Genomic DNA, 24699 nt, shown 5'->3' on the forward strand with positions numbered 1-24699 from the left:
AAACCTTTTCCATCAACTTCAAGTGAATAGAAAGTGGACATATATTTCAAATATTCTTCTCTTAACAGATGTCTATATATCCCTCTACATTTCTGTCATTCCCATAGCTCTCTGCAAAAGCATGTGGATAAAAACTTCAGGGGAAGTCACAGGATGATTTCCTGTTAGTGGATGAAACATCCCACCTTTCCACAAGGTCACTAGGCAGGTCCCAAAGCAGTCACACCAATTTCAGGCACTGTAGGCGTATTAGATATGGTTTAAGACCACAATGCTACTATATTTGATGTCCAAAAAGTATGCAGAGAACACACTGCTACTGAACAATCTCTTTCTGGGCTAACCATTCCACATGGAATTATCACCAGACAGAGATGGCATGCTGTCTACAATACTTAATTCTTCAGCTGGACAATAAGAACTAAATACAGAAAAAAATTGGACTATCCAGCCTTGGCCCTGAATGACACCTATAGCAGTGGTAGTACGTGGGAGCTCATCAGAAAGAAAAGCATCTAATGACAAAGGAAGCAATCTTCACATTTTCAGTCCCAAAAGTGTTTGAAGCAGACCAAAGGAAAAGAAAAATCTGGGGGAAATACACAGCATTTACATGAAAAAAAACACAGCAGAGAGCCTATACACGTGCCACCTGCAGTAAAACATGCAAAATGGGCAAAAAAGTACTGATAACAGCACAGTAATTAGAAGCTTAATGGACATGCTCACAGAAAAATAAGCAGCTGTACCTTATAGTAAATTTTAAAATAAATCCCTCCTAGTTTACTGGCACAAGGTCCCCTAATTCAAGATACCCCAAGGATCAAGCTGCTCCAGCACATTTCCCCACCAGTTCTTGTCAGCTAAGCAACCTTGTCCCACCTCTTGCCCTGAATTTCATCTTAGTTCTTAAGAGGACGTCCCTTAAAATTTCAGTAGTAGAATATACATAAGTCTATGATCTCTGTAGTGATCGCTGACAGACAGATTGAATCTTCTTTAAAAATTGACAAGGTACCATAATATCAGACAACCTATTGCCCTACTTTGGAAAAAAATGGAATGAAACTATAACCTTGGTGACATACAGGACTGAGCATATTCCAAAAGAAAGACCAGTGAAAGTACAGACATCATTCACATACTGTGATTACCATGAAAACTTATTTTCCATTAGCTCAATGAAGGCAAATGCTCTTCTTTAGAGTAATAAAATTTTCAATGCTTTCCAAAGAGGATGTGTTCAATTATACTGCTATAGTAATAATTTTATTATATAAAATATATATAATATTATATTTAATTATATTGCTATATAAATGTGTATCTGCCATTGCTACAAAAATTGTATTCTGATAAAGTGAATAACTGCTTTGGAATTCAGAACGGTCAATTACTATGAAAATGCATAATATTATCTAAAATAATTTTGTCAGAGCCTGCAGTATATATGTTATTTGACTGCCTTCATGTGAAATTGCATCAGTACTTATACTACAGCAAACCTACTGCAACCACAGATAAATTTTTATTGTCTCCCACTGAAATAGAAAAGGTTAGATAAGTAATTGTTTCAAAGAGATAATGTCATAGGAATTATTTACCTGAAATATACATTAATCCCCCATACACGGTTCCAGCGTGACCATAGTGGGGTTCATTCATTTTTGCCACGTAGCTCCATTCATTCATTCTGGGATTGTAACATTCCACAGTAGCTGTTGGAAACAAATGACAACATAAAAGTGTTGAAGCCATTGTGGCATTTTGGTGTTGAGTACAGTGCAGTGGCAGAAACTCATAAACAGAGGAATTACCCACAAGAAACACCATTCAGCTGAGAAAGTCTCAAGGGAATTATTGAGCTTTATCACAGAATGGTTGGGGTTGGAAGGGTCCTCTGGAGAACATCTAGTCCAACCCCCCTGTTAAAGCAGGGCCACCCAGAGCAGGTTGCACAAGATTGTGCTCAGCTGGGTTTTGAATATTCCCAGGGAAGGAGACTCCACAACCTCCCTGGGCAGCCTGTTCCAGTGCTCTGTCACCCTCACAGTAAAGAATTTTCTCATCCTATTCAGATGGAACTTTCCAAATATAAATTTGTGCCCCTTGCCCCTTGTCATGTCACTGGGCACCACTGAAGAGTCTGCTCCCATCCTCTTGAGATCTGTCCTTCAGATATTTGTGTGCATTGATAAAATCCCCTCTCAATCCTCTTTTCTCTGGGCTGAACCCAGCTCCCTCACGTTTCCTCATAAGGCAGATGCTCCAGTCCACTCATCTTCCTAGCCCTCCACTGGACCCTCTCCAGTAGTTCCTTGTCTTCTTTGTACTGGAGAGCCCATAATTGGACACAGCAGTCCAGATGTGGCCTCACCAGGGTTGAGCAGAGGAGCAGAATCACCTCCCTCAACCTGATGCAAACTCATGCTCTTCCTATTGTACCCCAGGATACCCTTGCATTCTTGTCCCCCAGGGCACACTGCTGGCTCATGGACAGCTTTTTGTCTACCAGGACTCTCAGGTCCTTCTCCACAGACCTGTTTCCCAGCAGGTCAGCCCCCAGCCTGTGCTGGTGCCTGCGCTGAACGTCATTAGGCTCCTCTACAGCGTGTCCTGGTCTTGCTGAATGTCAGCAATCCTTTAAGTGTTCCAGTTCTCAGTAAACCTGCTGAGAGTACACTCTGTCCCTTGTTGACTAATTTTCTATTGTCTAGTGTTTTATTAAGTACTTGCACAGCAACATACAGTACAGCATATGGAAGTCACTAAACCAAACAGTTTACAAAAGCCAGGCTTTAATAAAATACAAGATGAAACATCCCTGAATCTGGAAAGGAGAGGAGTGCCTGTGTCAATACACAGCTCCATTTGTGCAGTTTTCTTTGTGAACTGAAATGTTAAAATGATCAAAGGATTTATCAGATCAGAAATCACAGAGGATAGTACTAAGTTAAAAAGAAACCCAGCACCCAGGAGTCCTTGCAGAATGCATTGCTGAGAAGGAATCCTCTCTTCCAAGTAAGATGGGAGAGATGCAGGCTGCAGGGAAAGGGTTATGCAATAAATACAGAGAATACAAACAGAAAACAGATTCAATAATGGTTATGTGCAGGCTGTAGGGATTGGCAGCTTGAATAGTACAATGTGATCGGAGGGGCAGGAGATCCTCCAAAATCCTCTAATATACTGACCTTATGATGCACAGAGCAATTCTGAATAATTAAGTTATCTTAAAGACAAATTAAACCTCATTTAAAATAATTAAAATTGAGAATGAGATTCTAATGCCTGTTATACAATGCTTAATCTCTGAAGAGAGATGTTTATGAACGATTCACACAAAAAATGAATCTGTCTTCAGAAGTGGCATTTTACATGCTCTAGAAAATGTTTTTTATGGAATCAAGGGTAGAAAATCTGAGTCAGCTCTATGGAATCAGTGATGGTAACTTAACAGGATTATGCATCTACTGAAAGAAACAAAAACAACAACAAAAAACCCCCAGAACCTGAGAAACTTGCCATTTTAAAGACAGAATGTAGTTAGTGTTAGTCTAAGTCTGCAGAATTAGCAGTACTGGCCAGGCCAGTAAAGAACACCAAACAGGAGCACTTATACAGTGATTAAAAGGCAACTCAACCTAACTCCAAGGTGTCCTAAAAATATCCTTTGCCTAGATTATGCTAATAAACACATCAGAAGTTATACTATTAAATATATATAAATCTATGAGTTGTATTTCTCTGTACTGCAACTTCACACCACATGCAGTATTTGCCCAATCTCCAAATAAACCCATGCTCGCTCGGGTAAAAATGAATCCATCCATTCCAATATTCTTTTCTAAAAAGGAAAGCTCCTTTCTACTCTGCTCCATTTAGCAATCAGAAGCAAAGATGTGCGGAAATTTCAAAACCAGAAAAAAAAAGATTTGATGGGTAATTATAGCTGTCCCATTTCCACCCTGACAGTAGACCCTTCCGACCCGCTGCTCATCATTCTACTTGCTTTCACAAAAACAAAGGTATCCTCTTTCCCACGGTGCTTCCACTCTGCGCTGAGGTGAGGAACTTGTATTTCTAACACACTGGGACAGGAAGAGTAGAGTATGTGCAAAGCAATCACAAAGCCAGCAGCACCCAGATGAACGTGACATTCAACACTGGACGGTTTTATCTCGCTCTGCACTATGGACTGCATTTAAGAGAGAAGTCGTAGCCAAAAAATCACTTCAGCAAGAGAAAACAGAACATGCAGAAATTGGTACACATTACTGCCATCACTATCACAAAGTTGTAAAGATATTAGTTATCTGAGAAGGGATGATGTTCAGTCCAAGATCCCTCACATCCTGATGTGTCTTTAAAATTCTCTCGAACATTCCCAGTAGGGCTAAAGTACTGTTTGATGGTATTTCAGGCAAACTATTCCAACTCAAATCTCACATTTACTGTGCTCTAGAACAAAGCTAATCACTTTCCAGCTGAAAAGCCCTACTCTTGTTTGATTGATTGGTGTAGTTGTTTCCCTGTTACCTTGCAAGGTCATTCAATTTCTCTGCACTGAAAAGATATCCCTCTGCACCGAAAAGAAAAAAATATTCAAAATTCCAGTTATTAAAAGTGCCCATCAATTTAAGGGAGGCATCAGGATGTTCTCTACAAAGTCTCCAGGCAGTGCACAGTTCACAAAACACTCAAAACCTGCTACTTTACTGAACCTAAGTATATATCCTATAAAGCATGAGACTGATGGATTTATTCTTTCAACAGCATGAATGATTCAAAACCAGACTTTATTTATGTTTAACAGTAGAATTTCTGATGTGTTCATTACCATAATCCAGGCAAGACAAGCCTTGTTTTAATAGAATTAAGCAATCTCAAAAAGACACAAAGCTTTGGCAGTCCCAAGGGATGCTCAGCTCGCACTCATTTTACGGTGCCATCTGTGATGCCATTTGAGGAGTATACAGATATTTAGCACTTCTCTGTCAGTAGCATCTACTGTGTCCTGAGGTTTATTACAGCAGCACTTAGCAACTGTGTGACATTCTAAAACCCAGATTCTTAATTTTGTTATATAATTTCTATAATACAGCTGGTTTCCATACAACTCAAAGATGACTTGGTTAAAGAGTTCCTGACTAATTTTGTCCTAGAATAGAAAGGAGCCACTTCAAAATAAGCCCCTATGCAAGAGGTCCTCCAGTTCACATTTAATTTGATATTCACATTACTACTCACAGTAAACAGCCCAAATGGGTAATGAAACATATATCCTTAATCAAAAACATTTAAAATATATTTTTTTAGTACATAGTTTTTATAATTAAAATATAGACTCACAGGAGAAGTTTTTACATAAACAAGGAGGGTTCAGCATCATAGAGGGCACCTGGAAAATAAATGCCTTCCAACCTGACGGGCACAGGGTCAGAAGAACAAGTCCTGCCTGGACTACAAGTCTTTCCATCTTCATTGCAGCGTGGTGATCAAAGTACCAATGAATCTGTGGTTGAGTCACAACTCAACATCCCCTAAGGTGCTTAGGAAAAGCCCATATATAAAAATCTCAAACTCCACTCAAGACCATCAACAGCAGAGCCTGAAATATTCCAAAATACCTAAATGCACAGGTTTTCTAGTACTTACAGGCACAGCTTCTGCCATCAAGCATCACAACTGAACTCTTGAAATGAGTTACAAAAATCTGCTTGTCTGAGAAGAGGAAACAGTCTCCAATACTCTGCACAACAGCACAGCTGGAAATTACCAGTGTGCTCTGGTTCATGAGTATCTCAGTGAGTCACACCTGGTTTTCCCTTTGCCTCCTTTTCCAAGAAGTCTTGTCTTTTGCACACCTGCCTTCTCCAGGTTGGGCTCCTCCTTGTGCCAAAGTGCTGTTCTCCCTGTCTTCTGTTCTGGGAATACCTTTAGCAGGTGCCAGCTTTGCCACTCTAAGAGAACCAACCAGAATTACATACAACCCTTCCAGGAGCAGTGCATGTTTCTGCACAGCCCTAAGTTGTTACACAGCTGAAAAATCTGAATTGTAATTCAGGACATTTCAAGTATATATTTACCACATTGCAATGCATGTAACCACACACCTGGAAATTCACTTGTCCTCACTAATGAACCAAACTTTTCTCAGTGGCATGCACTGATAAAACAGCAGCTGGTTATTACACTAAGGCACATACTGCTGAGGTGGAAAGTGGCATTTACAAAGTTCTCAGAAGATGAAACATCTGAAAACTGTTTTGATAAGGCCCGATAGAAAGCTTCAAAAAAGTATACTTTCTATTCCAGTGAATGTCAGGAGAAAAAAAAAAAATTCATTTTAGTAACTTTAATCTTTTGGCCCTTTTCCATAAGAGCTGATCTTCCAGAAAGCTGAATTCTGGTTTGGGGAATTTTTCCTCTCTAACAACAGATTGAAATTAGTTTGAACCCAAGGGCAACTTCTTTAATACCTGTCCAACACACGTTTGACCTTCTCTTCTATGAAATGCCTGAGAGTTTTTCTCATCTGAAGAGAATGGGAAGTTTAAGCTGGATTTCATCTTTTAGCTGTCAAGGTTTATGAAAGAAACATGAAAATGAAAAGTGACTTGCCTCACAATTAACAAGAAAAGAAACTGAAGCCCAAATCAAAGCATCAGACAGCTACAATATTTAGCATTTAGAGTGCTCTTCCCACAGAATGATCCAGTGACATTTTTCAGGTCTGTGTGGAAATCGCTGCAGCATTTTAATGATATCTTTACAGAAGATTTTATATAGGTGATAAATTTTGTATTTTAATTAAAGCTGCAGAAGAGTTGAGGTCAGCAGAACGATACTGCTTGATCTAATTTAAGGGAACACTGCACTTAAAGCCTGCTGCACACACAGTTTGCACTGGTTTAGTGATGGTATTATTTCACATTGATTTGGTTAGACTTGCAACTTTTTCACTGACATTATTATAACCCTACTGTGCGGAGATGGTACAGTGCACAAGGTCAGCAATCTGATTATACACTATTAATTCACACCATCAGAAAATAGCTCACTGAAGCTATTTTTCAGGTTTTCTGATACTCAAGAAAAATGTCAATACATGTTAGTTTGTAAATTTGGCCTTTTACAGGCTATTAAACTTGTTTAGAATGTATTTTCAGGTAAATAAAGTGACATGTAGGAAAAACTCTGAAAACCTCATGATCTGCAGCAGAAAATGGCTGTCTAGGGAAAACAAATTATTACAAAACAGTTTCCCATCTTTATTGGAAACAGGAGGCATTTTTAAATGTCCCATTTTATCAAAGATTAGAACGGATTTTAAGCTTCTAGCAAACCCAGCCCAGTTTTGTGTGGTGGAAGCAATGTACTATATGTTTCCTAAGAAAGTTTGCAACATGATCATGAAAACAAGTGTGTATGTAAATAACCAAGATGCATTAATTAAAAAAAATCACAGATACTGCAGTAGAAATTACATTTAGCATTGTTTCAATTAAAAATGTTTCTCATTGAACTTAAAGATATCTGTGCATGTCCAAAAAGCAAATCCTAGCAGCAAGAGATACTGCCAGAAAGACTTGACAAGACACAGTTGAGTACTGGACTGAAAGCAGCAAACAAAATAATGAAATGTTACATCTGGTTTAGATGCAATATTATGCTAAATTATTCCAAGCATAATCACTGTAATATTTCAATTTTAAAGCACAGACAAATGTACAATTGAGTGCACTCCCCCAGACTTGACTAAATGCTAACCACTGTGGTTTTGCACAAAGCAGTGGATTAATACAGGTCATCCTCTGCAGACTTTTGCTAAATTAAAAGTTACCATGTATTTGTTCTTTGTTTCCAACCATCTTATTTCCCATAAATTGATTTTTTTTCTTTTTTTATATATCAAGTGAAATGAATTATCATTTGCAAGGGGGAAGAAAAACAGGAGGCAGCAGGAGAGTCATACATACAAGTAAGTTAACTATGTACTCACAAAATATAACAAATTAAATAATTAAAAAGCCCAGAATGTCAGAATAAATGAATCTCACTGATCTCTGAGTGAAAGAAATCACTGTCATTACTTCACTTAAAAAAGAAAAAAGCAGCAGCAAAAAACCCTTAGTATTTCAAATTACTAATCCAGAAAATTTGTGTCTTTTAAAATGTAACCTTCATTGAACAGCGAGTTTCAGTTAGTCATGTATCCCTTAAGAGTGGGTTTTGTTTTTTTTTTTATAATTGCTTTTATATACCACCACACTTGCACACATACATGCTTATTTCATGTTTGATGATAAGGGCAAAGACATTGGATGTCATGCATCACTACACAAGATAAGCGCATTTGGACTTTTTTTTTTTTTTTGTAGAATCCCTTCTAAAATTAACTTCTAATGCTATCCAGACAAATTTCCCTCTGCATTTGCAGTATTTCCAGAAAGAAGCTGCACACCAATGACTTCAACTTGTTTCCTCTCCACCCTTCAAGGCCCAAGACAGGGGCAAGAGGCCGGCTCCAAGAGAACTCACCTAGTTCACCCGCTGCATTTCGGCCACCAACTGCATACAAATGTCCTTTGAGGGCACTTAGGTGGAAGAAGGTCCGCTTCTCATTTAAAGACGCGACTTGCATCCACTTGTTGTAGCGAGGGTCAAACCTGAAGACCGTGTCAACCGCCGTCTTTCCTTTCGTGTCGTAATTGCTCTGGCCCCCGACCACGTAAAGAAAGTTTCCGATCACGGCGATGCCGTGCTGGTACCTTGGTGCATCCATGGGAGCCAAGGATTTCCATTCGTGGGCCTTCTCGTCGTACATCCGTAACTCCTTGCTGACAACCAGCTGCTGCCTCAGCACTCCCCCCAACGTCACCAAGTGCGTGCTGTCCGACCGAATGGCCGTTCTCTCCGACTGCATCACCGGCTGCATGTATGGCATCATTTGGTAGTTGCTGGCTTCCAAAAGCAAGTTGACGCAGGTGTTGTCAGTTCTCATGAAGTCCACTGTTTGAACATAGTTAATAAGATCATTGGGTGTCATCAGAGGAAACCTGATGTTCTTCATTAGCTTCGCAGCGTACTCCATCCGAGGCTCCTCGTAGCGCAGCCAGCGACAAGCCGCCTTGAAGAGTTCAAGTTCAGTGCAGTGCTTAAGGCTATTACTTGAAAGCACAAAGGCAAGACGTTCAAAGGGGAGTTTCACAAATTCACCAGTACTTAATAATGCGGGGAAGTTCTTCAGGATGAAGTTATTAACATATTTATCCACTTCTGTGAGATTGTATGTGTTGGCAATTCGCCCAACCTCAACACAGTTTTCCAACGAAACCTATTAAGTAAACAGAAGAAGGAATCAAAACACTTTCTTAATTTGATGTTTAAATGGTAATGTAAAATTTAATGAATACTGTAGAATCAGCAATATTTCATCATTCCACAATGCTCAGGGTGATTTACACATGAGCATATAAATATTCATTGTGATGTATATATTCATGACTGCAAGGGGAGACCCAATTTATTTCTTATTTTGAAGAAAGAAATGAGAAAAGTAACAAGCAGATGGCATATATTGTGCCAAATAAATTATACAATGACTATGCATAGCAATCATACAGCACTTCGTCTTTGAAAAACTCTGAAAGCATCTTTGTAAGAAAGACACGTGGAAAATACAGTTAAGGGAGAGGTGATCAGCCCAAGGTTACAGAGAGCAATGCAGAAATCTTACCATTAGACATTTAAACTTTTAACATTTAGACTTTTAAACATTATTAAAATTGTATTGGCATAATGAAACCAAAGAGAATGGCACAGCTACCCCTCCTATGCCACATATTTTGGACACTTTATTTACAGTGCTCAATCCTATGAATACATTCCTTCAAAACAAACAAAAATGGATCCTTAATAAATCAAGGCTGTCCTTGTACAAACTATGTTCAAAATTAAATACATATCAAAAATAAGACAAAGGTAGTGACTTTATTTCATATATATATATACAAAAATTTTTTTAAGAATGAACCTAGTAGGATTTCCCCTAAGATTACCCACCGCATTAAATGCTATAGCAGTATGGATCACACCCTACTTTAATTCAATACTTGAGTGACCATATCTTGATAAACATCTATTTTACACTGTTCCTGCATCTACGTTTCTTATGTCTTTGGCTCCTAAATTTCTGAGGTCACTTGGGATCCAAGGCAGAGGGAGGAAGAAATGTGTCAGGCATGGGGCGTAACTTAAAGTGGGTTTCCAGAGAACCCAGTCAATGAATTTCATCAAGCTCCGTGCTACATGTGCAAAGCAAGTCAATCAAATGCTTCTTGCTGAGAATTGCAGCTTTTTTTGCATTCAAACCTTATTGCAATTCAAGCTTCATTTACACATGCTTTCTAGTCTCTGTGCATGTCAGTCCATGTCAACCATTTCCACGACTTTGTGATTCTCATTATACTTGTAATGCCAAAAGAATTTAAGCTTCCGAATCTCATGGTTATTTTTAAAAAGATTATAAAGATTGAGGACTATGACCTGACTGCAATCTAAGATTTCAAAAACGTTCAAATGACCTTCTAGTCATGACAGAGATTACAAGATTTTAATGCTGTATAACTCAATCTGATTATTGCCCTTTAATACCAGACAATTCAAATGTCTAATGAGTACAGGAATAGGAGATCATCTTAATTCACTAGAAACTGATCTAACTTGCCCAGGAGTTAAGATCTGTGGTTATCCAAAGTCTTCATTCACACATTTTGAAATGCCTTCATACACTCAAAGGTTCCAAACCTTATTCTTCATCTCCAGGAACAGTAACCCTGTAATCAGATTCTATCTGTAAGATGAAGGTGCAGTGGACTCTTAGGAGTTCTGTTATGAAACTATATGTGCAATGGATACCTGGAAATTATTTTTTTATTACAAGACAGACCACGTTGTTTATATAAAAATGTAATCACACCAACTAGTAGTGGCCTATAAAACATTCTCTGACTGTTTTTTAGAGTCAGTACCAAACAGGTTGTTCACAGAAGTTGTGGATTCTCCATCCCTGGAAGTGCTCGAGGCCAGGTTGGATGGGGCTCTGAGCAACCTGGTCTAGTAAAAGGTGTCCCTGCCTATGGCAGGCGGGTTGGAACTAGATCATCTTTAAGGTCCCTTCCAACCCAAGCCATTCTATGATTCTAATTTCTGTACATTTCCTAGGGATGAATCCTAAATTTTTAATTTACATAAATTAATTGCATAATGGAAGTAATACCACGCCATAAATTAAGTAAATGAAACAGGACATTCTTACTTCTAAAATTTCTTTCCAGTTGTATAATAAAAAAATATTAAGCAATGGAAAAATCACAAACAGCTTACTTGCAGCATAGCACAAATCTTAACTCTTGGTATACAGTTATTGTATTTAAAAATCCCTTTGGAATACATTTACTGGCATCAAAATACAGAGATGCAGCACTTCCTCCATGTGAAGGTAAGATATTGCCCACTGAAAAGGCATGCTTGAAGTTAAAAGATCAAAGCAAAACCCATACAGGTTCTGTACCATTGGTACATGGTGTTCAGGTTGCAGTGAAGTATTTGGAGTCATTGCAGACACTCTGACACTTACCAAGTGCCCAGCATGCATCAAGTTATGTATTAGCAGAGTTATGTTGCACTGTAAATCTATGCAATTTAATATATTCCTTGAATTCTTACATTTGAGAAATTTATTGACAAATTACACACTGTTAATGACTGATGAACATGACATGAGCAGTTTCCACTCACCCCAAAGTTCTCGGAAAATTTACCTTACACTGCCTTTATTAATCCACTGGAACTGTACTGCACCCAGGTTTGGGATTTTTCATATATGATTGCAAGAACTTCCTGTTATGCTTATGAAATTGTGCACTACATTTGGTTCACTAACAAATTCCACCACTCACCTCAGATTAGGGTGCCAAAACAAATATTTTCTTAAAAGTTACTTTCCCTGGCAAAATTACTATTACCCTCTTTACCATGTTCTAAGATAATAATCAATGTACCAGGCTAAATTATATTGCAAAGATTTAACAGTCATAAAATATATATATTCTATACATTCTTATATCCTGAGCCAAAAAAAAAAAAAATCCTTCAATAGAATGTAATGCAATAGCTACTTTTACTTAAATATTTCAAATTGGACAGAGAGTAAGTACAATAATGCTACTTAAACACTTAAGTACTTCAGTTAGTCAAGTGTTGGGGAAAAAAAGGTCTGACATGCTATGCTACTTAAGAGAGGCATGGAAATGGTTCTGTATGGAAGTCCATCAATCTGGAGCTCATCAACTGTAACTTCTGGAAATCCCACCAAAGTGAACAGGAGGAATGGAAATATCAGATGAAAATATAAGACTAGTTGTACAGTGTATCCAGTAACTAGTAAAAATACTCACACAGAAAGACCTAAAAAGCCATAAACAGCTAAGCAGCTCCATAAGGAGTTGAAAATTTTATTTAAATAAATTCTATTTTATGTGGTCTTTGACTCCTGAGCAGAGACACTCATTCATATTACTCATTGCAATTGTTATTACAAAGCAGAAGTTGCACAAAATACTAAAAAGCTTTTCAAAAAAGAAAGGTCAAGCACAGCACTGTATTATTACAGCCTGAAAATCCCAATGCAAAAGCCAAAGTACTTTCTTGAGAATGTGGTTCACTTAATTCTTTGAAATTTTGAAGCAATCACTACCCAAGCTGTCATAAAAACTTAATGGACTATAAAATACTACAAAACTGGACACAGCAAAACGATTGCAAGCACATTTCTGAGAGAAACTCAGAAATAACATGCACAGAAAGTCAAGCTCTGAAGCCCAGTACCACAAAACATTTGGGTGCCGAACTTTGTTTTGTTTCAATGACTGTTAGACATTGAAGCACTTAACACAGTGTTTCAAAGAGTGGAAGTTTAGAAGAGCTCACATACCCCTGAAACCCTCAATTTTTCTGTGGGCTCCCATATACAGAAGCCAAGAAAAAACAGCAAAGAAATTTGACCAGCTTAGAAAGTGGAATCAATCATACCCCTACATAACAAAAGGCAAATTTCTGGTGGCTGGCAGAGCTGGTCCCAGCATTAAATCCCACGCTCCCACAAAACAGATTATCTTGCTCCATCCTCAGATAACCAAGTTCTTTTGGCAAGACAGGACTTCCAAGTATTAAGCCCTCAATATTTGACAATTTGCTAGTTGTTACAAAACCGTAAAGCACAGAATTATGGAAGGAATAAATTTTACTTAAGCAAGTACAGTCAAAACATTCATTTTCAATGTTTTGGAATGTTGTCTTTAATTACAGTACAACACCCCCTTCCCCATTACCCTGTGATTTTCCCCTGAGTGCTGTAATTTACTTGGACAGGTTTCTCATCTTTCTCCATTTTGTACACTACTTCTACTTTTGCAAAATCACTACTGTGTGCTCTCTAGCACTCACTACTCTGAAAACAGTTCCATGGCATTTTTATTAATTTTAATTACATTATGCCTCATTTAGATGTGAACATAGGAGTAGTCCTAGTCTATTGTACAGCTATAAATATTTAAAACTAATAGTACAAGTAAAACTGAAAACATCTTAGGAAGTATTCCAGTGTTTTTCAGAGTCTGTTTGGCTACAGAGCAAAGATTATCACAGCAATGGGCTACTTGACAGGAGAGGTGTACATGCAGAGCAAATAAAAGAACACTTTCAAGTCAACTACAACAGATACAATTCTTTGAAGGTCTCACTATTTTTGTCACATGAATTAAGCTGTTACCTTAAGCTTCTGCTTTTCTTTCTAAATATTTCCAAAACCCTCTTATGAATTAACACAATTACATTATGCCTTACATAAACTGACTTCTATAATCTCTTTAATAATGGACTCCCTAGACAATTCAAAGACAAATAAGCATTTGTCTGGAAATGCTTACATCAGGTCGTGGATGCTGCTCTCAAGTCAGATATCTTCAGTAGAAATCAGCTCAAGACTTGCTCAGAATACTCATTTAAATCACAGAAATGCTCCTTCAAAAATAGAGTGAAACTGGGGAATAGTCTTTGTAAAGCTAAGATATGATAATTAAAAAAGTAAAAAACCACAACCCAATTTCCTAGCCACCTCTTGTTCCAACAAAAGTAAGTTCATTCAAAATTTCTTTATACAAGGATGCTGAGAATACAACCAGGCCAACAGCACAACCTCAATTTTGTAATTCCTCTAGAGCTACACCATGAATGAAATTATGTCTCCTTAGACATTGGTGTAAATGAAAGCCTTCCAGAAAAAAAGAATCAATAAAATGAAGGGAATTAATAAAGTCTTCCTGATTCTTTGAAAATGTAGTATCAAACAAAACATTTTTTACTTGAACAAGAACAGTGACTGAGTCAATATCATAAGTGAAAGCACCTTCAGAGAACAAGCATTTTAAACAATGAAAAAAATTATTCCAAATAACACTATTTAATATGAAAAAACCCTTTCCCTCAGAAAGGAAAATAAACAAGCAGCTGCCCTATGCAGAAAGGGGAAAGGGCAACATGATGTCCCTGGGGCTCACCTCCCATCAATGGGAGGCCGCTCCAAATCCCTGATTTAGAACACCACTAAGACCTTTTCCCAAGTTGGTATTTATAATAATGTCAACCTTGGAAAGGCACACTGTGTTCATTTTGGAAGGTAAAAAACCACTGGGCAACATAAAACAGGTGATGTAGGATTGAAGAGTATTAAGATTAATGAAACATTATTGCAATAATCTCAGAGAATCAGCCAGTTAGAAAATATTCCCAAATTAAAAGCAAAACAGCGCATTATAGACCCTAGATGTCTCTAACACTTCCCTTATGAAACAAATTGCTGTTATTACCAGCTTGGAGTCCTCTTCTTTGCATAAATCCTGGTATATGTCAACTAGGGAGGTCACATTTCTAAGCCTGTACTCTGCAGAGCAATGGGAATACCTGGTTCTTTATTTCTCATTACAGGCTATCAGAAGGCTGAATTCCATATGAGTTCATGTGGAACACAACAGTTTCCCTGTTACAGGTAAAATGAAATTTCTAGTAAGGTATATAATCAACTAACATTAACATTAGAAAACCTCCAGGAAACATTACAAATAACACCAAAGTGTCTCTCCAGGCAGAACTGCTTTGACGGCACAGCTCTTGCACTTATATCAAACTGACACTGTATGTAATACTCAGGAAAAAAAAAGATTTTCAAGAAAACTACACAGCAAACTTGTTCTCTGGGAATCCAAATTATGAATAATGGCAAGTTTTAGACTATTACATGGTCAATGTCATTATAAAAAAAAACCCCCACATACCAAGGCATTAATCATTGTAAATGGGAAACAAGTAGCCTTACCCCAGAGATAAGAAACACTTTACAGAAATCCAAAACAGGTAAAATCTGCAAAAAACTGGCAGCTTCCAGAGTGTCCTGAAGGTTGTCCATGTTAAGGGAAAGTTTTGCAGTATAGATGAAATCAATGATCTTCTTTAGGCCTATTTTGTTCACACCGTGAAGCTTAATGCACATTAAATCTTGTTCCTTCATTCCCCCTGAAAAACACACGCAGGTAAATTTACGTGATCATTTTGATGGGGTTGAAATAATTTCATAAACTTATACAAAATTAAAACATAATTTTAAATTTTAATAGAAAAACCCATATGGAAGAGTAGAGAGAGTTAATTAGCCCATAACATCGTTTGCAGTCCTGATTCACACACAGCACTGAACTTGTGTCTCAGTGTCCCAATGACAGCAGTTTGGAGACAGCAACTCTAACAAAAACCCCACCTGTGAACATGGCCTTGAAGTAATCACTGGCAGAAGCCATCATTGCTCTGTGAACAGGAAACACCTCGTCACCATCTCCAGGAACAAGCGTCACATCACAAAGCAAACCTTCCACTCGCAGCTGGTCAAAACCCTGCAGGAAAAGCACAGTGCAAAGCACCCAGTTGATTTGGGAGGACAGCAGGAATCTTTCATTTCCCTTATGTAAGTACTTATTTTCTTTTATGTACATATGTACTGTAGTACCAAAAAAGTGACAAAGAAATAATTTGTCATCTTAAAACCATTATCTCTAATATATTCTATTATTACTATTCATTGAGAACAAGCAGAATAATCATTATTTTCCAGATATGGCCAAAGAATGCAAAGTACACTGGACCTTAGAAAGTAGCTTTATTCAAATAATTAAGGTATTTTCAGGAAGATGTTTCTTCTGTAAGCGTTCACAATAGCAGTTGTTTCAGGTAGGGATTGATGTCTTTTTTTTGGACCTACCTTTTCTGGACACATATGCATTCTAGATATAATTCTTTTCCACATTAGTTTAAGTGCTTTGCAGCCTAAGTGGTTGCCAAATTCTGCAGCGTGAAAGAAAAGCTGTCACCTGGTTCCATGATTATCAAATTTGTTACCAAAGATGGCATGGCAAGAATTCCAAAATTAGCTCCCATTATATATCTGATCTTCTCTGAATTACATATAATGGCTAACTGTAATAAAACAATAGAGTCAGCTAAAGCAATGTAGAGTAAGATTTTCCTCTAAAGTTGAGGATACTGGAAGATGGGTGAAATACTTTCCTCCTTCATCACTACAGAACATAAGCTGAAACATAAAATATTTTCCTTCAACCTGGTGTTTTTCTAATACTAGCAAGAATGCAAATATTGTCTTTATAGATTTAACACTTAAAGAAGTCTTGGTATCAACCTGCATGCTTTAAAATTCAAGTTCTCTTAAAGCAAGTTTGTATTTTTAAAACTGCAAAGGTAAGTAGAAATGAACATTCAAATTTGTTGCACGGAAAAGAACAGAGTGCAAATGAAAAAATGAGTATTGGCTTCAATGTATCGGAAGCCAAAGACAGGATTATACAAACCCAGTGTATTTCAATCAGTCAAATGACTTGCCTTATATATCCTAGTTCCTACAAACTAGGCTACAAACAAAACTACCAGTTCACCAACTGCTCAAATTTGGAAGAAAGAAATTAATAAGGAGGAAATAAGCTCTCTTCTTAGTGTTCAAGCAAGGGAGAACTATGCCCAACCATGCAAGCCTTAGAAACTAAATCAAAAAAATCACTAGCTTCTGTGAACTAAAAATCAAATTTTTTCCCCAAACTGAGGCAGTCTATTTAGGCAGCAAGTAAAAAAAGTTAGTGGCAGTTTTCCAAGGAGTCATTACCATACGAAAGTCATCTGCGCTACTGAGAAAGACCACACTGCAAAGCAGCAAGAGCTATGAAGCTGTTGGATTGACTCTATGGCATGTAAAAGCTCCAGCAGAAACGAGAGGATAAAATGACTATACTCTTAAATTCTTAAAGCTTCAGGGAGGATCACATTTTTATCTGTTAGAGGAATAGAGCAGTGCCACAGAGTCAGGCCCAGCACAGGGTGTTACACCAAACCTGGCAGGGTTCTGCCAGCTTAGGGATGTAAAGATGGAACACAGAGCTCTCCTCGTCACATCCCTACAGCAGCTTTCACACAGGAGATGGTACAAGTGTTTGCCTAACATAATTACATGATTATATTTAAGTGAGCTTCTTTGACACTGCTGTCACTTCATAATTTAAATTATATAACCTCTTAGAAACTGAGAGTGGACAAGGATATGACTCAAGGAAAAGGCCAGGCTTTTCTTTTCGTGCTGTTGCTAAAAGCTGAATTTTAACTCAGTGGAAATGAAGCCACAGGCTACGCTTGCTTGTGGGCACTGCCAGCACAGCACAATAACATGGGGGTTTTTGAGGCCTTTTTAGGAAGTACCATACTGATAAAGGCTATTGAGAGGAGGCATTGTTTAGAGCAGCCAAAATTCTCAGCACAGATCAATACAGACATAAGAATATTTAATTACCTGTAATACCACAGAACTGTGAGTATTGCTGGTGAAAAATCTTGTGGTTCCTGTCTTCGAAGACTGTAGATGGGCAGAGACGCCCATATCGCTGCTACCAAGAGATACTTTCATATGAGGATCCTCCTCTTCCACCAGAGATCTAAGAAAATCGGAACAGAGGAACCTTAAGACCAAACTCATTTTCACTCAGTGATCTTTTGTTCTTAAACCACAGTCTTCTGGGATGAAATGTAACAGCTCAGAGGCTATAGGAAAAAAAAAATCTGCAGGCAACAGAATCAGTCCTTAGTGGTTCCCTTCAGCTAATTTAAGAAAGTGAAGCATTAAGTGTCAAAAAAAACATAACTTCAAAAACCTAATTTTTGGCTAGTAAGTTTTTCCTTTTCCTTCCACTCCCAAGTCCCTGATTTAGACACTAGCACACACTACGTTATTTTTACATGTGCTTTCAATATTGTAGGATGCTTGCAGGGGTTTTATCTGGTTTCCAAAATCAAGTATCTTAGCTTTTCCTTGGCAAACTTTTTTTTTTAAGTAATATTTAAGTAAGCATTTTCAGTCTTATGACTTGCATTATCTTGCTCATGTATGAACATCATAATAGAAAATACAGACCATGGAGTTTCAAGCTGTAACTTTAACCTGCCTTTAGAAACTAGAGGCTAGAACTCCATTAGGACATGATGATCCAGTATTTTGCAGGCAACCACTTCACAATTTTAATTTAAGATCTGATTCCCAGCAATTACTGTCCAAATCTAGATAGGAAGAGCTAATTTTAGGTAGAATTGTTAAAGAATTACTGCACTATTATTAGCCTCCTATTTTCATCTTGAGATGTAAATTAGGTTTACATAAAGAGATATACATATGAGTCTAACTACCCTAACCTGTAATTATTATACAATGTAAATTAATTTCATCTCCAGAAATATTAACAGTAACTAGTTTCTGTAATTTCCGTGATCTAATGTGCCACCTATGAGCATGCAGGGCACTATAACTCATATATACACAATTTTAATTAGCAAACATAAGCTGTTAATCTACAGATGAGGGCATCTTCATTATTAATAAAGACTCCATGCCGCACAGAAGATTGCCAATTGACGTAATTGCTGCAAAACTCAGATAGGAAAAGTTTTCCAAACTTTAAATGTGCTGGTTGAAACACTGACCTCCAAGCTAGTTTCAGAAATTACTTTAAACAAGTGACAAGAATGTGCTTAAATCCCCCTCCTCTTCCCCAATTTTGATTATGTTCACTATGTAAGGGCAGATTTGGAATTTGCGGAAGATAAATAATTTTCATAATTTCCTTCTATAAAAAAATATTTCCCCCACCTTCTTTGGGTACAAAGCCCATGCAGAGCAGTTTCTGAAACTCACACATTACCCTGATAGCACCAATGTGCCTTGTTCAAACCCATGAGTACAAAAGGTCAGCTACAAAAACATATTCAGAACAAATTCACCATTCAACAGCGTACATGGGTTTGAAACAGTGAGATTTTATGCACACAGACATAACATTGTAGGAACAAGGGTACATCTAAATAGCTGTGACTTCTAATGTATTCAGACAGCTGAATAAACCAATAAATGTGGATGCACTGCAGCATGCAAAATTTGTGCAATTTTGGAACAGAATTATCTCTATTTTATAAAACAAATCCAGAATTATTTAAATAAAGTTTACAGGGTGTACTTCAGAAAAGTGCTCTCCAAGCTATCTTTGGCATACAACAAATACAACAATGTAACACAGCAGCAAAGCAATTTCTAGCTCATGACCCAAAATATTTTTGTTCACTTTGTTCTAGGGTGTTTTAGCTTTGGTGGTGTTTGTTTGTTTTAGTTTTAATACATTCACATCAAGGCAAGAGTCTAACATAATTTCAAAGGACACCCAGTCTCTAAATTTGTACACGTCTTTCTAAGAAGAAATACAAAATAATGTGGGGAGACTTGAAAGCGTGGGTGGGAAGGAACAACAGATTCAAGTAGCACGAATCTGACTATTTGCTCTTGAAGCAGCTTCCCGAAATGTCAGATCAGATAGATGTTACATGAAGGAGCTTTTAAAATACTTTCTCTAAATTCAGAAGAAAATAGAAGATGTACACATCAGTTAAAATCATTAGGAAAAGAAATAACAAGTAAGCCAACCTTCTTGGCTCTTTGGAGTGAGCTTTTTACCATGTTTGCCACAACACTACTTGATTTCCTGACAGCCAGCATAATTCATAAGTTTTGTAAATGGAGGCAAAGACCTTGATCATGTTCCCTTTATTCCAAGAACGGCAGGAATCATGGAAACATTTTTCTGAACGGGCCACGTTACACACAGTTTCTCAAGCTCTGCCCTAAGAGGTTGGTCTCTATAGCACACAATGCCTTGTTACAACTGCACAGCCAACAGAGAGGATATAAAAAATTTTACAGTAGTTGCAATACTTAGGAGTACACATTCGATGTGCCAGGTGTGACTATAAGCAGTTATTTCCCCTACCTGATTTGCAATAGATAACAAGCAGTTCTCTAATACCTGTACCACACACATCAGCTCAGCAGCTCACAACTCGGAGCTCTTCTGCAGAAGAGATTTTCACTATTTCTCTTCCACATTGGCTGTTACATATGGACAGGAACTTGCACACACGAATTAGACATTAAAACCCACAAATTTCACACTATAAAAATCCGCCAGAATATAAGTGTTACTGTTCTAGTCTCAAGCCTTGACTTGGCTGTGTACGACTCCATGAGAAAAAGTATTAAAGATAAGCAGATTGTATTAATCCTATACTGGTTTTTTGCTTATATCTAAGCAACTATGACAAAAAAACCTGTGATGTGTTTGTCTGTGGGGCTTTGGGGATTTTTGTTTGTTCATTTTGTAGTTGCTAAATAAACCACCTTTTTAACCTACTGCTTAACAGTTTAGGAGGGCCAAGTACCCTCTCCCTTTCTGCAGAAAGTGACATTGAGGAGCTGGGTTTGGCAGAAGTTCCAATGCAAGTCAGCAATAAGACCTGGCGACAGCGCCCTGATCCCCTGAATTCCAGCTCTGTGACATTCACCGGGAGGGAAAGAGCACTCCCAGAGCAACCAGAAATAATGCCTTTGTCACTGGCTCTGTGCAAGTTTCAGCATTTATCTTCACCCAACAAGAGGAACCTTTCTTTGCAAGACAAAGTGCAACTGCGACAGCTCTTACTCTGTGTTGACAGAAATATACGGAGAGCAGAACCCAAGCACTGTATCATACACAATAATTTAAAACCGCCCTGCAGAAAAATTTCAAAGTATTCAGAATATAACTTCTGCTGGGGGGGTTGTAAAGTGAATATTCAGAAATAACTCTGCCATTCGCAGCCAGAACAGGCAGGAAATGCGCTTAACGTCCAACTGAATTCCCAACAAAACCATAGTAAGTACATCTGTCTTCTTTGGACACTTACCAAAGGCATTATTTACATTCATTAACATAGGTCTGCTAAGCACTATAATTAACTCAATAATAATGAATGTAAACATATTGATTTTTTTACTTTATTTAAGTACAGTGTATCACAATTAAGCATATACCGAAGAAGAAAGTTAATTCACTTTCTAATTAATTCTATTGTTCTGATCAATAGAAATCATTAAACAAGAAGTGTAGCACAGCAGTACCATTTTTAACCAGAGTTTTAAAAAAAAAGAAAAAAAAGGTTAGAAAAAGTTAAAACTACAATAACATGTAGTGAGAATTCACAACAAGCTGCTCTGAATGTGGAAATTAACACCACCTTCAAGGCACACGCTTGGCCTGGAGGGGGTTGAACATTATAGTGGTAAGAAGAAGGGAATGTTGGAGTTGAATGTGAAATGAATATTAACACTGCAATAGGAGGGCAGAGGAGCTGCAACCTCTGGGATGCAGTGGCTCACAGTTCAGAGAAAGGCACCAGAGGTTAATTAGTTGCCATCACAAAGTAACTTCAATCAGAATTTTCTTTCTAACCTTACACTGATTCTTTCAAGTACAGCAGTTTTTCCCTTACAGCTATAACCAAATGTGACTCCAAGTTAATCCTCCAAGTACTTCCAACTGGTATTTTTGTAGCAGTGAGATACGGAGTGTGCGTTATATGGATATTAATATGCTTTAGCTTTCCAGCAAATACTGACAAATTGAACTGGCTGGAGATACAACACGATTTACAGAGGCAAACTGCTTTCTAAGGCACTTAGCAAATATTAACCTGGCAAAACTGTTCAGAGGCATCCAGGTGACCCACGATAAGCAAAGATCTGTGGAAACTATGACAAATTTTATTCTCAACTAGAATATTTAAATTATGGAGTGGCCATTTTGTATAGAGCTCAGTGGCATAAATGAAATAAAACAATATTCTGCTATGTTTTCTTCAGAAGTAGTTGAGCTCATTCTGATGCAACAGAAACAAAGCAACTAAGAATATTAACAATTTGTTCATTTATATTAGTAAACCATTCATCTGTTGTGCAGAGTCTTTGAAAATAAAGGAGATCAGCCTATAGCTACAGATATTTGAGAGTGCATGTTCTCCGTTTATTTAAAACCCACAGTCTTTACGTAAGTCAGTAAAAGCTTGCCAAAGCCATATTGGCCAGACAGTGAATTCTTAATTTCTCAGTAGCTTGTTTTTGAAAGAACTACAACTTATTTTCTCTGTCAAATTACTGTTCAATGACCCATGACCACAAGTGTTCTGGTCACTGGTAAATGGCATCTTCAGCAATCACCCCTGGCACGTGCCTGGACTCTGGTATTTATCAGGTAACAAAGAACAAGATTTCAATTTCATATTAAGACATTCTTATTACAAGCCAAATTTTCCCCAATTTTATGACTTATTAAAAAATCTGTTACATTACAGGGCTATCCTGTACATGCACCTATGAATGTAATTTGCTAATGAACTTACTACTGAAAAGATCTGTAAAATACAACAAAACTTTCATTCACTATTAAATATACAGTAATTTTTTTTACTTTGTATGTGTAATCTGCCAGAAAGTATTTTAGTAAGCTTGTTCTGCCAAAAAGTAAGTATTGACTCTGTTACTGTCTTCCTATTATGAACAGGTGTTCCAACTTCATGAGTAATGACTCTAGGAATTTCCCAACAAATTAAATGCCTACCTTGGAGCTCAATAAGCACAACTGATATGGCAGCATTGTATAAAAGAAAATCTCATAATACTTCTATTAAGAAATGCAAATATTAATATAAAGTAGATGAACAAATTACACTATCATGGTATTTCACATTTCTTCCATTCCATATCTTCTACTCATACAATTTCAGGAAATCCTTTATTCAGGCAAAGAAGTTACTTTTACACTTGTCCTCCCCTAAAATAACATCTCTTCCTTTTACTACTGTTTTTTAACAGGAGTTTCTAACTTAATTCTTCTATGGTATCAGCAACTCAGTAAAACTAACCAGTTTTGTCATTTGTTAATGATTTCTTATTACAAAAATACAGAAGCATCTATAGGAAATACAAGTTTGCATTTTAAAAGACATACATGACTCCAGAAGAGAAAACAAAGATAAAAGTTCATTTTTGTTCTGACAGGTTGACATAGCAAGTTAACTCCTCTCAACAGTCCATCTAGTACGTTCAGTTCTTGCTCTGGGGGCACAGGTACTGACCCAGGCTGCTGCTCGAGATCCGAATGCAGGATGAACACAGGAACAGCACTGGAAGGCGGGACCTAAATCACTTTGCATGGATCACCTTTGTGACACACACAGAACATTAGGAGTGGGAATCTTGCCTTTTTTTTTCCTTTATTATTATGACCAGTTATCCCATGCTATCAGCTTCAGATGTCAGTGTTTTTACTGGACAGTTTAAAGACTATATTTTTAATAGATGAGCTAGGGGTTGCAAATGTAATTAAAAACATTTTGCATTTATCGGGTTACTGAATTTCTTAAAATTGCCATTTAATGCTGTTCGCTTGAAAGGGGCCATCACAACCACAAGTTTACAAACCTTTTGCCTCAAGTCAATGAACACTGCACTGTAACTACTGTGAATGCAATTTTCTAAAATAGCTACAGCAGCTAGTGCCGAATACTGCTCACCTTGGGCAATGCTCTGATCTTTGTATTCAAATATCTCACTTTTTACACCTGACCTTGTTTATAGATTAGAAGGGCAGCAGTAACAGCAGAACATTTAAACATTTATTTAGTAACTTCATTCTGAGCTCTTCTAAATCTCCACTCCAGAAGAAAGGCATATAAAGCTAAGCTTTCTGTTTCTTAAATTGAAAAGCAAATAGATGTTCCGTTTTCCACCCTTCCTCTAAACTAAGAGTGTTCTGTAAAAGGAGAACAGAAAACCAGGCTTTATATAATATAGCAAAGCAGTGAGAAGTGGCTTTTTACTTTTACAAGGCTCTGGCCAAGGGCAGCAGGAGATGAGGATATAGGACTTCCAGACCTCACAAAATCAGCACAGGACAAAGGTGGTTTCTGGGCACACCTGGAGAGCAGAGGCAGGGAGTGCACCAACTTCACCTGCTGTTCAGACACAGTTATAGCATGAGATGCTCATTCCAGTGACCAGATGAAGAAGGTATCCGAAAGGGAAAGTCAGTACAGAAGCAGCTCTGCAAGCCTGATCACCCAAGGCAGCAAAGCCACAAGGGGAACAACAAACACAACCTCACTTGAAGGACAGGA

The 24699-nt window shown here is 37.6% G+C and overlaps 1 protein-coding gene across 7 annotated transcripts in view; it reads right to left on the reverse strand.

Annotated features, from left to right (window-relative positions):
- Positions 1-24699, reverse strand: part of KLHL13 (kelch like family member 13) — a 78639-nt gene that overhangs the window by 2651 nt on the left and 51289 nt on the right. For all 7 annotated transcript variants that reach the window (XM_039387773.1, XM_027746542.2, XM_027746541.2 and 4 more), the window contains 5 exons: positions 17966-18107; positions 15878-16010; positions 15440-15636; positions 8545-9340; positions 1605-1718 (listed from right to left, as the gene is read on the reverse strand). In XM_039387773.1, the coding sequence (XP_039243707.1) occupies positions 1605-1718; positions 8545-9340; positions 15440-15636; positions 15878-16010; positions 17966-18107 (1382 nt within the window). The remainder of the gene's footprint in view (positions 1-1604; positions 1719-8544; positions 9341-15439; positions 15637-15877; positions 16011-17965; positions 18108-24699) is intronic.

The sequence above is a fragment of the Pipra filicauda genome, unplaced genomic scaffold, assembly GCF_003945595.2.
Source record: "Pipra filicauda isolate LSUMZ 115617 unplaced genomic scaffold, ASM394559v2 scaffold58_size5111680_pilon, whole genome shotgun sequence".
Lineage (NCBI taxonomy): Eukaryota > Metazoa > Chordata > Aves > Passeriformes > Pipridae > Pipra > Pipra filicauda.